General features: G+C 38.4%; 2 protein-coding genes across 5 annotated transcripts in view; one reads left to right on the forward strand and one right to left on the reverse strand.

Annotated features, from left to right (window-relative positions):
- lats1 (large tumor suppressor kinase 1) overlaps positions 1 to 19,499 on the reverse strand; it is a 777,671-nt gene that overhangs the window by 328,843 nt on the left and 429,329 nt on the right. The window lies entirely within an intron of this gene.
- The window catches only part of nt5e (5'-nucleotidase, ecto (CD73)), a 190,374-nt gene that overhangs the window by 165,411 nt on the left and 5,464 nt on the right, over positions 1 to 19,499 (forward strand). The window contains exons 1-6 of one of the 4 annotated variants that reach the window (XM_087296485.1): positions 193 to 676; positions 1,872 to 2,699; positions 10,044 to 10,266; positions 14,016 to 14,204; positions 16,880 to 17,077; positions 18,330 to 18,484. In XM_087296485.1, the coding sequence (XP_087152611.1) occupies positions 2,340 to 2,699; positions 10,044 to 10,266; positions 14,016 to 14,204; positions 16,880 to 17,077; positions 18,330 to 18,484 (1,125 nt within the window). In that variant the 5' untranslated portion in view covers positions 193 to 676; positions 1,872 to 2,339. 4 annotated transcript variants of the gene reach the window in all.

Consider the following 19,499-nt stretch of genomic DNA (forward strand, 5'->3'; position numbering starts at 1 on the left):
TCTTTTTATTGAGTATATGATGTTACATGTAGGCATATTAGTCTTCAATTATTTTTTATCAAATGATTTACAACACAGGTGTCAAACTCAGTTCCTGGAGGGCCGCAGCTCTGCACAGTTTAGTTCCAACCCTAATTAAACACACCTGATCAAACTAATTGAGTCCTTCAGGCTTGTTTGAAACCTACAGGTAAGTGTGTTGGAGCAGGGTTGGAACTAAACTGTGCAGGGCTTCGGCCCTCCAGGAATTGAGTTTGACACCCCTGATTTACAACAACAAAAGTAACTACTGGGCAATTTATTGGAGGCTGGAAGCTGGCCTCAGCAAAGAATCCTCTGTCCCTGGAGCGTCACTGGAATCAGTCTCATGCTCTCCACTCCCCCATGACCAACAGCGCAGCAGCAGCTCAGGATACGGCCTGATCCTGGATATGGACAACTTGGGATCATCTCATCGCTGGTCTTGGGTACAATCAGTGACTCCGCATAATCTGAGGACCTTGGGATGAGGATCCCCAGGTGGAAATGGAATAAAGAGAATAATTAGCGCAGCTGCTGTTCATATTGAATATAAACAAGATGTAGAAACTTGTGTGGAAACCCGCTAAGTGTTGCATTGAGTGTGTGCTTTACTAAACAGACAGGTCTTTAATCTAGTTTTAAACTGAGAGAGAGGGCCCTATCATACACCCGGCGCAGTGTGGCGCAAGGCGCGGCGCAATAGTCTTTTGGTAGTTTCAGCTTGGCGCAAGAGTGGTTTTGAGGCGTTGTGCTTCGCTGTTTAAATAGCAAATGCATTAGCGCTCATTTGTGCGCTCATAGGCGTTCTGGTCTAAAAAGGAAGGTGTTCTGAGGCGGACCGCTGGCGCGTCGCTATTTTGAGAAACTATAATAGATTTTTCATTAGACCAAAACTAACCCGGTCTAAACTCCAGCGCAGAGTTGTGCCTCGCTTACACACTGCTTAATACACACAAGAGAGCAATAGGCAAATATCTTTACATATGAAAAAAATTTAATATTAAGGATATATAGAGGATATAATAAGAATAGATATAGAATATAAATATAAAGGATTAAAATATTAGAAAATATATTATTTTCTAGCCGACATAAATATGAAAAACCCTGCTTTTATGTCTTCTTCATCTCGGGAGGCTTTTTCAGTTCATTCATAACAATTTGCTTTTGTTTAATGTTATTATTATTAGCAGTATTATTTATTATATCCATATTTATATTTGTTTTATTAAAAACAAGCTTAGATTTGTCCACCTGTCAGGTTTTAGACCATATGGGGCACAGCATGTGTTTTAGGATATAACTCAGGTTTTTGAGCACATTTTGTTATTATTGTTCATTTATTCGTTTGCTGGAAATTAGAACTGAATATAGAAATAATTTTGAAATGAATATTTGCGCTTAACAAACAAAATTATTTATTTATAGACTAATTGATGTCTGTGCGTAAAGGTTTCCCTATCCAAGAGCGAATGTGAAAGTAGATCCATTATCTCTCATTCTCACGCAGTAGATGCTCTGTTTAACAGTTTTCTGTTATAAAACTGTGAACTGTTTGCTTGTGAAATGCTCAGATTTTCCACTTAGACTTACTTTGCGTCCTGTAAATAGTGAATGCGCTCTTGGCGTGACGCAGCTGACTCTTAAAGGGAATGGGAGATGAGACTCTGATTGGTTTATTCTCAAAACACACCTATAACTCATTAAGAAAATAAACTCAACCCTTTTAGACCATGTGCCATGACGCAAAGCAGATTTCCCGTCCTTAAATTAGCAAAAACGCGTCCTGACACGTCCTGAAAGCGTTTGCGCCCTGCGTTTTGCGCTCTGCGCATGGACCGTCAAACTAGAGCCCATTGTGTCTGAACCTCATTATCAGGAAGTTAATGTTAAGTGGCTTGCCATAATCGTGCTTGGTGTGAACGGGCTAGTTAGTGTTAGTTTGCGTTTGATAAAATAACCCACTGAGACAAAGTTGGTTTAATATTCACACAGTCACACTTTCTCCTAAACATTATATATTCAGAAAAGTAGCAAGTTCTAAATAATGAAATCATATTAGCAACCAAAGACTATCAAAGTACAACACTGTTCAGTCAATAACTGTTGTATTGAAGTCGATTATGATCGAGAATTCTAAGTAGCATAGTAAACAATATGGAGTTGTCACTGAACGAGTGTGTGAATGTAAACCAACTTTACCTCATAAATAACCTTGTCTGGTTACTCATGCTGACTCTCTGCATGAGTATATTTTCCTCAGTGTGTAGAGGATGAAAACTCCTCCTCCTCCAGTCTAAAGTCCTCTGAACTCCACTATGAGCTTCTCATTTTACAGTAGGAGGATGATGATGATGATGAATGTCCTCTCCGCGTTGCTGCTGCTCTTCATTCACTGTCAGCTGTGCTGGTCTGCGGACTTCCAGCTCACTTTGCTGCACACCAATGACGTGCACGCGCGAGTGGAGGAGACCAACAAGGACTCGGGCAAATGCAGCAAGCCGCCGTGTTTCGCCGGAGTGTCGCGGAGATCCACCAAAATCAAAGAAATCCGCAGCAAGGAGAAAAACGTGCTGCTGCTGGACGCAGGAGACCAGTTCCAGGGCACCGTCTGGTTTAACTATTACAAGGGTGCTGAGGCGGCGTATTTCATGAACCAGCTCAAATACGACGCGATGGTAAGAAGAACACAGCCGATATTCACACTAGTCTCCAAACTTGGGTTTATAAGATGATCTGAGTGGTTTCCAAAATAGTTAACTACTGTATAGTGAATGTATGTCCTGTATAATAGCCTACGTGTTGCTAATTGAAGTACATCCAAGTCCAGTCGCGGTTGTAGACCAGACTAACAGGGGGCCACTTGTCTTTTTAGGGGGCTCACTTATACATCACAGTTTCAGACCTTTATAGTCCCTTTAAGTATTTTATAGTCTTTTATTCAGATTAAAGTGTACTTTAAAGACGTATTCAGTTAACTACGAAAGTTGAAATAATTAGTCAAATTATTGTGTAACTGATTTGTTGTTTATATCAAAAATATACAGTAAATATTTTTTAAGGAGGCTAATTATACTGACCTTACTTATTTTAAGAAAAAACTGCTTTTATTCAAGAAATAAACAATAAGAAATAGGATTTATTATGACTCCAGAATTTTTTTTTTTTTTTGGAAACACTATGAAAATTGTCAGAAACATTGCTTTAAATCAATGGAAGGGCAAAATAAATTGACTTCATCTGTAGTGTATCTGTTAAAGTTTACAGGTGCAGCAATGTGTCTTGATGTACTGTTAGAAATGTGTTCTCCTAAACCAGTACAGAGTTACTTGTCAAATAAATGAACTAGGAAGATTATTTTGAGTTTAATTTAGTTAATTATATTGTTTATGAAGGCTGCAGAGTGATGCATGAAAACAATGACTTTGAATATTTTTTAAAGTATTTTGTGAAATATGTTAAAATGTGCTCCCAAAAGTGCAAATGGCCCCAGAACTGAAAAAGAGTTCAGTATTTTGATGACAGCCTTTCCACAGGTTAAGCTAAAATAATTTCAAATGCAAATCTTAAATTCATGCTAACCAACAAATGATCAAGGGAAATATATTAATGTAATTTAAACATATAAAATATGAATTGATGTTTACTTTAAAATTTAATTATATTGTTCTATAAATTTTTTTTTTTAAAGATTTTGTCGAATAAAAGATTTTTCTAGCGTCCTCCACCATAATTTTGTGGCTCAAAAGTATCGGTTCAGGCAATGTTTTGGCACCGGTATCGTTTTTAAAGTATCGATTTAGCACATAAACCCAAACGATACCCAGCCCTATCTCAAACTACTTAAAACAATGATTGGAAGTCATTTGTTTTCATGCATTGCTTTGTAGTCTTTTTTCAAATTATTTTTTATTTTATTATTTTTTTATTGATAGAACATACAATTCCATACAAATATTTAAAAGTTCTTCACAATTTATAAATTTGTTCATCAACTTAGAAGGTAAATAAATAATTCAACAACCAGTAACAAAAGTATAAGCATACTAAAATAATAGTACAGAGCATAACAGGATAGAAACCTTCATACTTCAAGTGAGGAATTGAAAATCTCCCATATATCTATTACCTTGTAATCGCCTGTCATTTTGGCCAACATTTACTCATATGATTCTCAATCATGGATTCCATCAATAATTTAAGTGTAGGGCATTGAATATATTTCCAAAACCTCAGTATTATACAGTTGAAGTCAGAATTATTCACCCCCTGTTTATTTTTCCCCCAATTTCTGTTTAAGGGAGAGATTTTTCTATTAAGATTTTCTCTAATAACTGATTAATTTTCTCTTTGTCATGATGACAGCACATAATATTAGACTAGATATTCTTCAAGACACTTCTATACAGCTTACAGTGACATTTAAAGGCTTCACTAGGGAAATTAAGTAGGCAGGTTAGGGTAATTAGGCAAGTTATTGGATAACGATGGTTTGTTCTGTTAAAATAAAAAATAAGCTTAAAGGGGCTAATAATTATGTCCCTAAAAAGCCTTTAATAAATTTAAAAACTGCTTTTATTCTATCCGCATTAAAACAAATAAGACTTTCTCCAGAAGAAAAAATATTATCAGACACACTGTGAACATTTCCTGAATCTGAAATCAATCAAAAACACCTGAACATGCAAATCAGTGTCTCCAAGATCACTAGAAATCCATAAGCAGGTGTGTTTGATTAAAGATAGAGCTAAACAGTGCCGGACACCAGCGCTCCAGGACCGAGTTTGCCCTTTTCTAGTTCATAGTGTCTTGCTAATTGCAGATTACAGCCTTGTTATTCAACCAAGTCACTGAACGTTCAGTATTTAATTGATTCACATGTAACATGATTTCACTTTTAATAAGAGTCGCTCATTTACTGTAAAAGTAGAATGTTTGCAGTAACAGGAACTGAGAATAACACTAAACGCCTGAGATAAGACTGAATGTACTTTCACAATTTTTACATCTATATTAATAACAGCAACAGTGGAATAGAAGTGTGCTGTTTTTCAGAGTTAATATGTCTATTTAGCTGCCACAAAAGTGTTGAAGCGGCTTATTTCATGAGTCAATGCAAATAGTAAGAACACATCACATGCTAAGATGTTCTGAGGGGTCGCTTGAACACTGTTAACATGTTCACTATAGTGTTTTGAGTAGTTGCTAGGATGTTGCTAAATGGTTATAAGGATGATGTAAAGTGGTTGCTAAGACGTTGCTACTGTAAGTTGATGTTTATGTGCTTACAGTGGATAATAGGTTCTGGATAATATGTTTACTGGGGTCTTGTTAATTGAACATTGCGTCCTTGTTGTTCATCTAAGCCACCAAACCTTCGGGTTTGATTCACATGTTGCACATTATTTCCAGCAAACACGTTTACTAGGGGTTGTTTATACTATAAACCGCTTAACTGAGCAGATTGTAATGTTTTTAATAACAATAACATGATTAATTACTGAAAATTAAACTAAACGGCTGAGATAAGACTGTTCACATTATTTACACCAACATTAATAATAACAGCGGAATATAGTTGTAATAGATGAGGTGTTTTCCAGAGTTTAAATGTTTGTTTCTATCCTGCTTTACAGAACGAGACCCATTGCATGTTGCTTTATTAATCCTTTTAATCTGTTAATTATATGTTTATACTAAACTCCACTATCGTTTTATTTTACAAAATATTTTGGCATATAAATAAATGGTAAGGAGATTATTATTATTAATTATTATTATTATTAATTATTATTATTATTAATTATTATTTATTATTATTAATAATAATAGTAATAATAATAATAATAATAATTATTATTATTATTATTAATTATTATTATTATTGTTATTATCATTATTATTATTAATTATTATTATTATTATTATTATTATTATCATTATTATTATTAATTATTATTATTATTATTATTATTATTATTATAGTTCTGGAAACATGAGTGCCAAAATTAGTTATGGTTTATTATTTTGGTGCAGCACCAAAATAATGAACCATAACTAATAACTATAACTATATACATACATTCATGGCCACTTTATTAGGTACATCTTACTAGTACCAGGTTGGACCCCTTTTGCCTTCAGAACTGCCTTAATCCTTGGTGGCGTAGATTCAACAAGCTACTGGAAACATTCCTCAGAGATTTTTCTCCATATTGTCATGATAGCATCACACAGTTGCTGCAGATTTGTCGGCTGCACATCCATGATGCAAATCTCCCGTTCCACCACATCCCAAAGCTGCTCTATTGGATTGAGCTCTGGTGACTGTGGAGGCCATTTGAGTACAGTGAACTCATCGTCATGTTCAGCAGTCTGAGATGATTGAGCTTTTTGACATGCTGCGTTATCCTGCTGGAAGTAGCCATCAGAAGATGGAGACACTGTGCTCATAAAGGGATGGACATGGTCAGCAGCAATACTCAGGTAGGCTGTGGCGTTGATGCTCAATTAGTACTAATGGACCCAAAGTGATCTCTCAGCTTCCTCCAGGTGTGGTCAGTTTTTCCATCATTAGAGGTTTCAAAGGGACGCGTTCCTCATTTGATCATTGACGTAGTACAGTATGTGGACAGAAGGTGCTGGACAGGACAGGTGTGGAAGAGCCACTGGAGTCTTCATTACAGTGGACAGAGCGGCCGCCCGGGTGCAGCGGGACTCAGACTGCTGGAACACAAACAGAGGAGGTGTTTCCCAAATGTAGATCCTCCAGTCAGCCACTGCCAATGAACATTCACATATGCTCCAGTGAAGCTGTCTGTTCTCTATTGTGTGCTGTAGATGAGGAGAGTGTGTTTCGAAGAGAAAGATTGGAGACATTTTTATTTGGTTAAATATATTTATAGAAGTACATGTAAGTTCATTAACTTTTAATATAAACAGTTGGTTTTCGTATTGTCGTATGAAGATAAACAGCAGGAGGATGACCATCCCAACACTTGTCACAATACAAGTACACTGACAAAAGTCTTGTCGAAGAGCAACGAACTGATCTAGTTGATGATGTGTAAGAGTGTCAGAAGGTGGATTTCTCTGCTGGATCATCTGCTGATCTGCATCCCAATCATCACCAATACTGCAGAAGACCTGCTGGAACCAGCATGGACCAAGATTCACACAGAAATCAGTCAAGTCTGGTGAAGGAGACATCATGGTTTGGGGTTCATTCAGTATGGAGAGATCTGCAGAGTGGATGATCAACATCAACAGCCTGAGGAATCAAGACATCTGTGCTGCCCATTACATTACAAACCACAGGAGAGGGACAATTCTCCAGCAGGATAGCGCTCCTGCTCATACTTCAGCCTCCACATCAAAACTCCTGACAGCAGAGAGTGCTCCAGGATTGGCCAGCCCAGTCACCAGACATCAACATTATTGAGCTGATGGAGGAGGAGGTGTTGAAGATGAACACAAAGACTCTTGATGAACTCTGAAGGCTTTCTTCTTCATTCCAGATGACTTTATTAATCAGTGATGTGAGTCATGTCAGAGATGTATGGATGCAGTCCTCCAAGCTCATGATGGAGTCAGACACAATCTTCATTCTGTCTCCACTGCAGCAGGACTTTATATTCTATACTGGACATTATTTCTGTTCAGTGATGACACTTTAGTCTGAGCAGAGTCAGACCGCACTGTCCTCATCAAATCAGTCAACATCAAGACATGATCAGATTTATTGAGCTCAAATCAGCAAAATCTAGAGGCCTTCACCTTTCATAGAGACACTTCTGATGCCAAATCAGCAACTAGAAGTCTGGTTATTGTTGGCTGTTTGTACAACTTGGATAGGCCACAAGACTTTTGTCAGGTAGTGTACAAGCAGAGCTGCTTAAATGATTTAATAAGAAAAATATGTGATGAGAATGTCCACTGCACTGCTTTTACGCTTGTCTTTAAGCAGTTCTGCCATATAAGTCAGCCTTTTCTGGTGAAACATGAGCTGCTAAAAGGAGAGTTGAAGAAAACCTTTTGAAGCTCACGAGACTGAAGACATCTTGTTCTCAGACCGCATTTTTATAATACAAAAACCCAGATTTCACATTAATTTATTGATTTTATTTCCAGTTGTCCTGTTACATAGCTTTAAAACACTCCAAACTGAATTGTTAATGAATAAATAACGTACAACTGTTAGTTGTTGTACAATTTATCAGCCTTTTATGATTTTTCATTTGATTTTTTACATTTGGATCATGAAGTTAGGGGGAAAGCCTCCTTTTGTTCTTGTGTGTGTTACTGAGGAACTTGGTTTAGTGCTGCTGTAACATGCCCTGGCCTTCAGTTATGCTTCTGTTATAAAATTATCAGTGCCATAACCAATTACAGGCCCTATCATACAGCCGGCGCAATGTGGCGAAACGCGCGATGCAATTGTTGTTTGCTAGTTTCAGCTTGGTGCAAGAGTCATTTTGACGTTTTGCGTCACGCTGTTTAAATAGCAAATGCATTAGCGCTAATTTGTGCGCTCATAAGCGTTCTGATCTAAAAAAGGGAGGTGTGTTGAGGCGCATTGCTGGCGCGTTGCTATTTTGAGAAACTATAATAGATTTTTCAATAGACTAAAACAAACCCGGTCTAAAGTCCAGCGCAGAGCGAGTTGGTTATGCGCCTCACTTAGACACTGCTTAATACACACAAGATGTAGAGCAATACACAAATATCTTTACATATGAAAAATAATTAAAATATTAAGGATATATATATAGGATATAAATATAAAGGATTAAAATATTACAAAACATGTTATTTTCTAGCCTACATAAATATAAACACCACTGCTTTTATGTCTTCTTCATCTCGGGAGGCTTTTTCAGTTCATTCATAACAATTTGCTTTTGTATAATGTTATTATTATTAGCAGTATTATTTATTATATCCATATTTATATTTGTTTTATTAAAAACAAGCTTAGATTTGTCCACCTGTCAGGTTTTAGACCATATGGGGCGCAGCATGTGTTTTAGGATATAACTCAGGTTTTTGAGCACATTTTGTTATTATTGTTCATTTATTCGTTTGCCGGAAATTAGAACTGAATTTAGAAATAGTTTTGAAGCAAATCTTTGCACTTAACAAATGAAATTAATTATGTATAGACTAATTGATGTCTGTGCGTGCAAGCTTTCCCTATCCACGAGAGTGAAAGTGAATAATTTATCTCTCATTCTCGTGCTGGAGATGCTCTGTTTATCTGTTTTTTTGCTAGTGAAATGCTCAGTTTTTCCACTTACACTTACTTTACGTCCTGTAAATAGCGAATGCGCTCTTGGCGTGACGCAGCTGACTCTTAAAGGGGATGAGAGATGAGACTCTAATTGGTTTATTCTCCAAACACACCTATAACTCAATAAGAAAATGAACTCAACCCTTTTAGACCATGTCCCACTGCGCAAAGCGGATTTTTTTTGTCCTTATATTAGCAAAAGTGGATTCTGACACGCCCTGAAAGCGTTTGCGCCTTTGCACATGGACCGTCAAAATAGAGCCCTATAAGTGCTTGCAAACAAAATGCATTAATACAAACCACTGCCTTTCAGCATTTTAGTCGAGTTTACATTGATGGCCTGTGATGTTAGCTATGTTTCCATCCAAAGATGTGAAGTAGACTTGAGGCAACGAGAACATAGTCATTGCGTTTTGATGAACTTGTTGCAAATATCAAAAAGAGGATGTAGGAGAAGCCACTGTGGTCTTTTAACTTCTTTAATAAACGAGTTGCACAATAGAAGATGCAATGCAATGAATTAGGTGGCTTTTGGTGGTGTGAGATGCTCTTTGGGTGCGCAGACAGATGCTCAAGACAGTTCTGGAGGGATTAATAATAGGAGAATAACAATACTCAAGCACTGTGATGCTTGGAATATGTATGCATATTCCAAAATGCACGTAAAAATAGGCAGATGGAAGCACTGATTTTTTATTTTAATGTGTTTTAGCATGTGTTTGTGATGCTTTAGGCTTTAGGAAACCATGAGTTTGACAACGGCGTGGACGGCCTGCTGAAACCTTTCCTTCAGGAGGTGAACTGCACTGTTCTCAGCGCCAACATCAAAGCTGATGAGACACTTGCTCCTCGGATCAGCGGATACTATTTCCCATATAAAATCTTCACGTTGGGCTCAGAGAAAGTGGGTGTTGTCGGCTACACATCGGCGGAGACGCCTGCTTTGTCTCTACCAGGTAAGACAGCCCATTAAGGTGTATTCTGGGGTGCTGTAGGTAAACCTTTAAACCAAAACATTATGAGTGTTTACTTTTTATGTGTTTCTCGGAAATATGCTTAAAATTCAGTGGTCTATGTATTTTTATTTAACTACCCTGCTGAAAAATACAGCTTAAACCAGCCTAAGATGATTGGCTGGTTTTAGCTGGTCGACCAGCCTGGTTTAAGAGGGGTTTTGGCCACTTCCAGGCTGGTTTCTAGCCTGGTCTTAGCTGGTCAGGCTGGGAGATGACCAGCTAAAACCAGCTTAACCAGCCTAGCCAAGCTGGGAGTCCAGCCAAAACCAGCTATATCCATCTTATATCAGACTGGTCAAGCTGGTTTTAGCTGGATTTGGCTGGTCATTTTCCAGCCTGACCAGCTAAGACCAGCCTGGAAATGGCCAAAACCCCTCTAAAACCAGGTTGGTCGACCAGCTAAATCCAGCCAACCAGCCTAGGCTGGTTTAAGCTGGATTTTGCAGCAGGGTACTGTATTCAAGTACATTATTTTAAGAATCGTTGCTTTTCCTGAGTATTTTGTATTTTAGGAAACTTTTACTTTTATTTGAGTACATCCCTAAACAAAATATTGTACTTATTATTTTCCTGAATTACTCAAATGTATGCTTATGACATGAAGAGTACAGTTAAACTCCGCTGACGCGTGACATCATCGGCTTTCGCTGTAAGATTTAAAGGGCTAGCGTTGCACCAGACCCTCGTAAGTGGTGTCGTTTGAAAGTGTAGAATCTATATTTTATGCACATATGCATCACTTTGGTTTTTATTCTACTGTATAAAAGTTATTTAGACTTAAATACACAGTATTTTGGATGCCCGAGCTGGGTATTGAACATTGGTTCATTTTCATATTTTTTTATATGACACATGAACAAGTTATAGCTCAAATGAAAGCTCTTGCCGGTGCTCATACAGTTCTAGCTTTCTTTTTACTGAATTATATTCACATATCAAACAGTTGCTGAATGAATCGTGGTGTTTCCATGGCGCAGAAGTGTAAACAATACATTTATGATCAATAAGCAGCCCCAGATAGCACAGACAGCTCATCTCTTACCTTATGCTGTGCGCTTCAGGGCCATTCTCCTCTGTTTTTGAGCTGATGTGCATAAGTAATCCTTTTATATGTCTGACGTGCTCCAAACCCAGTGAATTATGTTTGATCAAACAAAAGAATAGTGAAAGATGAACACAATGATCGCTCCCTGTGGCTTGTACAGCACCTCTCATCAGTTGGAATGCAATAACTTCTGCACAGATTATGGTGGAGACATTTTTCTTTTTCCCTATGATTACAGACATGTGCAGGAACCACCAACATTAATTACAGCACGCTAGAGCACACAGAACCTAAAAGGTGCACTTATAAATTTGAGTTTATAAAAAAAATACAAAAAGCGCCTCTTTTTTAGGTGTTTATTATAACACAGACGACATATACAGTTATTTTACACACTTTCAATAGTGTTTAATGAAAATTCAAAGGGTTTTCTTTAAAATGAAACCAAATTTTTGCATTTACACCTCTGCATGTGGATTTGGCAAACTTTTAAATTTTGGTAGACAAAATCTAGGCGGAAATCCCCAAAATAGCAGCAGAGTTTAACTGGTTAATATATACTTCAGCATAGGGCTGGGTGATAATTCGATAACGATAATTATTACAATATTTTTATTTATTTTTTTAACGATAATGACAGTTCAATAAGAGTTGGATAATATTTATCCACTATGCGTAATGCTGCGCAGATATACACTTGGAGGAGTAAAATAAAATATGCACTGCAAACTGCGCAGACGGCTCGTGCCATCAGAAGCAGGCAACACCACAAACCTGTTTCATCAGTCTTTATGAAGATGTTTAGAAATTACAGACCCAAACAAGTGTTGGTAAACCAACGCGACTACCCAGCAGAGTCTCATGTCATCATTTTGGAAAGCCGTGCCTTACGAGAAACCCCCCCGAAAAGACAGACGAAAGACATGACAGACAACACATCTCACTGAACACTTGCTGTAAACTGCAGGCTGCATTATTTAAGATGTTTCAAGAGTTCACACTTAACTGATGATTGATTATAAAACTTGTTTGGCATGCTGTCCCGGGAGAGAGCCCCTCGAGCCTTGGGCTCCCTCCTGTTGCAGGGTGAGAGGGAAGTTTAAGCTCAGGTAGATCTCGATGAACTCCCCCTGGCTTATTTCTGGCTAATGACACATGCGGATGGCTGACGAGAGGTGTACTTGCTAAAAGCTTGGATATGGTATTAATGTGGATATGTTTAATTTACTTAAGTTGTGTGTTTTTGGACGGTGGGAGGAAACCTCAAGCATGGGGGGAACGAGCAAACTCCACACGGAATTGCCATCTGGTTTAGTAGAGACTTTATCCAGAGACATTCTTGCTGTAAGGCAACAGTGCTTACCACTGGCCACCGTGTCTCCCATCTGGAAAGGAGGGGGAGTAGGGCTGGTTATCGTCTGATTGGAGAATCAATCATGAGCTGATGCAGGACCAGCTAAGAACAATCAGAAGCACAGGATCCTCTCGAAATCAGTGTATAAATAAACTTCAAGAAGTAACAACACAGCCATGTACACTGGAGAGAAGAGAGAGGGAACAGGATCGGCAAAAAACCTTGAGCTGGGTCTCGAACTCGGGTCTCCATGAGCACCTCAGTGTTGGTTCTCTCAAGGTTTTTTTTCTTCACTCCCATCAGGTGAAGTTTTTTTTCCCTCTCCGCTGTCGCCACTGCCTCGCATGGTTCAGGATTGGTAGAGCTGCGCATCGATGAATTTGCTCTTCAGTGTTTGAACTCAGTAATGATTAAATCACACTGAACTGAGCTAAACTGAACTGAACTGAACTTAAACACTAAAACCTGAACCACACTGTTCCAGTTACTATGACCATTTATGTGAAGCTGCTTTGACACAATCTACATTGTAAAAGCGCTATACAAATAAAGCTGAATTGAATTGTGTTGACACACTTAGGAAAAAGAAAAGCAAAACAAAGCGTTTACACAACTGTACTGCAGTCATTCATCTGCCATTAAAACAGACACTGAGCTGCTTTATCTTTCTTTATCAAAGCAGAGACTGAAAGCACATTCCAGGACTATCACATTAACCTTTACCCCTCACACTGTTTATTTCCTGTGTATTTATTGAGTAATTGTAATAAATGTATAGAGTTAATGATTCACCGATTCAAATGATCTGTTCAGAGTGAGTGTGCAGTAAATGATTCAGTGATTGAAATGATCTGTTCAGAGTCAGTGTGCAGTAAATGATTCACTGATTCAAATGATCTGTCAAAGTGAGTCTCCGTAAATGATTCACTTATTCTAATAATCTGCTCAGAGTGAGTCTTCAGTGAATGATTCACTGATTCAAAGATCTGTTCAGAAAAAGTCTCCAGTAAATGATTCACTGATTCAAATGATCTGTCAAAGTGAATCTCCGGTAAATGATTCACTGATTCAAATGATCTGTCAAAGTGAGTCTCCGGTAAATGATTCACTGATTCAAATGATCTGTCAAAGTGAGTCTCCGGTTAATGATTCACTGATTCAAATGATCTGTAACATTGTGAAAACTTTCAGCCTAAAAACATTGTGTTGAACAAAACAGAGGTTGATTTGCAGTCAGCAGGAGTATGAATGTGTTGTTCTATATATATATATATATATATATATTTGCAGGCCCACATCTGAAGTTTGAGGATGAAATCACGGCTCTACAGCCTCAAGTGGATAAACTCTTGACTTTGGGTGTTAATAAGATCATCGCTCTCGGACATTCTGGCTTCCTAATGGATCAAATGATCGCAAAGAAGGTTCAGGGAGTGGACGTTGTGATTGGAGGACACACCAATACATTCTTGTACACGGGTAGGTATCAGATAACAAATCTGCTAATATGAGAATTAATTCAATGCAACTTAAAATCAACAAAATGTGTGTAAGCGCTTGGAGCTCTTCCTCCAGCAGCTGTGGTCTGACTGTTAAGCACAGCTCATCTGCATTCAGTTCTGCTGCTGTTTACAGGCTGAAAACCTGACACTTACTGCTGTTTATAAAGGAGTGTGTGCTGTAAACAGACTGAATACACACACAACTGCTGACAACTATAACACTCGTCTGTGCATGGTTCTGTTCTGAGGATGAGTGATGCCACAAATATAATAATGCATAACAACATACAGTTAAAGTCAGAATTATTCGCCCCCTGTTTATGTTTCCCCCAATTTCTGTTTAACTGAGAGCAGATTTCTCCAGCACATTTCTAATCATAATAGTTTTAATAACTCATCTCTAATAACTGATTTATTTTCTCTTTGTCATGATGACAGTAAATAATATTAGACTAGATATTCTTCAAGACACTAGTATTCAGCTTACAGTGACATGTAAAGGCTTCACTAGGGTAATTAGGGTAACTAGGCAGGTTAGGGTAATTAGGCAAGTTAACGATGGTTTGTTCTGTAGACTATTGAAAAAATATATAAAGCTTAAAGGGGCCAATAATTTTGTCCCTCAAATGTTTTTTTTAAAAATTAAAAACTGCTTTTATTGTAGCCGAAATAAAACAAATCAGACTTTCTCCAGAAGAAAAAATATTATCAGACATACTGTGAACATTTCTTTGCTCTGTTCAACATCATTTGGGAAATATTTAAAAAAGAAAACAAACTCAAAGGGGGGTGAATAATTCTGACTTCAACTATATAAATGTGTGTATACATGCGTATAAGCTCGAAATGATTCTTACCCCTGGCAAATTCTGACTTAAAGTCACTTTTATTCAACCATTCAAGTTTATTTACTAGAAATGACGCAGACTCCTCTCAAAAGATAACAAGTCGATGTACAAGAGGCATCACATTTGAACAAAAGCTTGAATTCAGATTTTGCCAGGGGTATAAATAATTTCAGGCTTGACTTTTTTGTTTTTTGTTTCAAGAAAATCTTTGCTTTGTCCCTTTAACACTACTACTAGCTCTGTCATGGCACTGACATATGACTGCTCCATTGTTGATTTGGGTAGCACTTTACAATAAGGTTCATTAGTTAATGCATTTACTAACATGAACTAATCATGATCAACACTTGTACAGCATTTATTAATCATAATTAAACATTTACTAATGCATTATTAACATCCAAGTCCATGCTTGTTAACATTAGTTAATGCACCATGAGTTAACATGAACTGACAATGAACTACTGTATTTTCATTAACTAACGTTAACTAGCATGAATAAATACTGTAGTAAATGTATTGTTCATTGTTTGTTGCATTAATAACATTAACTAATGAACCTTATTGTAAAGTGTGACTTTGATTTGAATAGTTTCTGTTGTTTCTATTTCTATTGTATTGTGTATATACTGTGTGTGTACAGTTGAAGACAAACATATTAGCCCTGCTGTGAAATTTGTAATATTGCCATCTTCAACAGCAACTCTTTCCATCTAACCACTTTTATACACACAAGTAAACAACTGGTGTTCTAGGAATTGGCCGGGTGTGGTGCTTTACGTTCTGTGTTATCTGGCCTTGGCACCACAGACCCTGGCCCCTCTTGACCTACACACATAAACATGACACAGCTATATAACATACATGGACATAACACAGCTACGTTCATAGAAATAGGAGAGCCATAATTAATAAGAAATACATTTCCAACTATATATATGAGCAATATCGCATGAGTAGCAGTGCGATATGGCTGTATATCGGCACTGGTGGGAGGCTTGCGTTAGTGCCCCCACCAGTGCTGATATACAGCCATATTGCACTGCTACTCGTGTGATATTGCGTTTATGCAACAACTGTTGTGTACATATATATATATATATATATATATATATATATATATATATATATGTTACTCCCCGGCCACTTTGTTAGGTACACCTTGACATGATAGCCTCACACACTGTGTGCCAAATGGATATCTCCTCTTTGTTGGAGCATTCTCTGTAAACCCTAGAGATGGTTGTGCTTGAAAATCCCAGTAGATCAGCAGTTTCTGAAATACTCAGAGCAGCCCGTCTGGCAGCAACAACCATGCCACATTCAAAGTCTGTTAAATCCCCTTTCTTCCCCATTCTGATGCTCGCTTTGACCTGCAGCAGATCGTCTTGACCATGTCTACATGCCTACATGCAGTGAGCTGCTGCCCTGTGATCCCCTTTCAGCTGCAGCCCACACACACTAATTCACACTCATACACTACAGCCAACTAGGTTCATCAGTGTCCCTATAGCGCATGTGTTTGGACTGTGGGGGAAACCGGAGCACCCAGAGAAAACCCACGCCAACACGGGGAGAACATGCAAACTCTACACAGAAACGGCAACTGACCCAGCCGGGGCTCGACCCGGCGACCTTCTTGCTGTGAGGCCACAGCGCTAACCACTGCATGCGCCACCATGAAGTTAACAAATAAAGCAAATGTTTTGTGTGTGAAATAAGTCTAACATGCTTTAATAAAGACTTTAGCACAGCAGATGTTTTTATTACTCAGTTTGTTCATTGTGTGCGCTTCTCTCTGCAGGAGATCCACCGTCCACAGAAGTTCCCGCAGGGCCGTATCCACTCATGGTCAAGTCAGACGACGGCCGGCAGGTGCCTGTGGTCCAGGCTTATGCTTTTGGAAAATATCTGGGATTCCTGAAAGTGACTTTTGATGCAAACGGAAATGTGCTGGAGTCGACAGGAAACCCCATTCTTCTGAATAGTTCAGTAGAACCCGGTAAGGAAACTGTTGACATGCAAGCAAGTTAATTTGCATTTGCGTTTCTATGTAATGATTTATAGCTTAAAGGTTCAATATGTTCTCTGATATCTACATAAGAGGTATGTGGCTTAGGTAAGTTCAGAAGTAGATATATAAGCTTGTTTATAAAATCAGAAATGACCCGTAGAATGACAAGATTCATGGAGCCTTTTCACAAGGCTGTTATGACGTGTTTAACGCTCATCATCATCTTAAATCCTTGAAAGTTTTTTTAATATTTAGATTTTTATGAACATTTATATGTTTATGCATGTATTATATTGTCTTTGTGTCAAATTACAAAAAACTTATGACCGCTCATGCGAGGTGTTTGTAGAGCAGTGTCAATGGGGCTGAGAGTAAAGCTGACATCATTCTAGGTCAGTCTCACACTATTGTTTTTCTCCTTCTGAAAGAATTTATAACACCATTATGGAGTTTTTATGTTGTTATTTCAGCAAATAGGATTGTAAAAGGATGATTTGTTGTATTCTCCCATTCACTGCTCTCTGAATTTTCCAACTACGACCACTTTGATACTGAGAAACCAAGAAATGTGGAAAAGGGTCCATTTTGACCATATTTGGGAGGCTTGTGAATATTAATGAGCTTTGCTCTGACACACTGCAGACCTTCTCATTCCCTGTCTCTGTCTCACACACACACACACACACACACACACACACACACACACACACTAGGGTACTAGGGTTGACGCAGGGGGAGAGAATATAAAGTCTGTACAGTATTATAGAGAGTCCCCACTGGGATAGCAAACCAGACCCATGTGTGTTTGCACCTGATATCAACATCTGATCACTGAAAACAGAAACAGATGATAATATATGGTGCAGACACATAAAAAAAATTCACTGGAAATAAGTTTTGGACCTGACAAGGTAAAATCAACCATATACAAAGATGTTAAAAGCAATCATTGTTAGTATTTCCTCTTTATGATGAGGTGCTTAATGCCTCCTTTTTTGTTAGCCGACAAAAGCATCAGCTAATCAGTGTTTCTGGAGGAGCACCAGCTCTACACACTTTCCATGTCTCCTTAACCAAACACAGCTGATTCAGATCATCAGCTCATTTGCAGAGACTGAAAGACCTGCAATGGGCGTGACAGACATGGAGACATCCAAAACATGCAGTGCTGGTGGCTGTCCAGGAACGTGGTTGAGAAACACAAAATGTAAATATCAATCTGTAATCTGGCTCTCTCTAGATCCCGACATCCAGGCTAAAGTGGACAGCTGGAGGATGAATCTGGCCAACTACTCCTCTCAGCAAGTGGGACAGACTCTAGTCTTCCTCAACGGCACCTTCGAGGAGTGTCGCTTTCGTGAATGCAATTTGGGGAATTTAATCTGTGATGCCATGGTGAGTAAAAACACCTACGCTTTTGAAGGCTTGCTGTTAAAAGGCGCTGCCCTTCTAATGCCAGTAGTTTGCTTATTGCTTTTCTTGAGAATTACTGCAGCTACTTAGGGCCCCACCGCCACTAGGGGGTCCCCAGAACCTGCTAGTGGTGTGAGCCGTTTCCTTGTTGAAATCGTTTTTATTTGCATTTTACAACTGACCTTCACTGACAATGCTTTAATACTTAAATATTTGTACATTTTCACTGAAGAGAAAAATAAATCATAATTTTATTAATGGTGAAATTGTTTTCGTTTGAATTTCTCATATGCGTTCTGTGTTCTCGCGGTCCGAGTTTGTTCTTCCAAGGTAACCTGCAAGACCAACCGGTACCACAAGAACGCTTATGGTAGCTACATAGTTTGATTGAAAGGATAATGTCCAATTACGTCCTCTAGATCAGTGCTTTCCAACCTATCACAGCGGGCCAGTCAATGCTTGACAATTTTACTGGGGGGTGGGGGTGTAGGAGATTGCGGTGCAACAACCGTTAACTCAAAAGATGACAAGCTGACAAATCATTGCTGCAACTCTGATTAGTCTACCGAAATGTGTATATTACATACAAAGCATGAAGCTGATTGGTCAGTTCGTCACATGACTCGCGGTGCGCTCATGGCATTCTGAAGATGTTTTCAACTGGGTGCGCCTGGAAGGTGCGCACGGAAAGGACACAATATGTGAACGGCCGCCGTCATTTGCGAGCTCCAGCAGATGATCTTTTTCTTCCACAGACATGCTGGACTCACCTGATATGTTGACAAATGGGTTGAGGATCGGGTCCTTGGCAGTTCGTGGGTCCTTCTCTGGGCGATATCCAAATTCTGATACCGTCAAACCTCCTCTCTATTTTACCTCGATATTATCGTGCATAATAAAAAAAATTATGACGTAAGGCTCAGACAGCTTTTGGCTTGTGCCTAAACCATTTAGTAACTGAATACTGTATGTGCGACCTTAAGTTCGTGATCACCTG

The sequence above is a fragment of the Danio rerio genome, chromosome 20, assembly GCF_052040795.2.
Source record: "Danio rerio strain M-AB ecotype USA chromosome 20, GRCz13ab, whole genome shotgun sequence".
In the NCBI taxonomy this organism is placed as follows: Eukaryota; Metazoa; Chordata; class Actinopteri; order Cypriniformes; family Danionidae; genus Danio; species Danio rerio.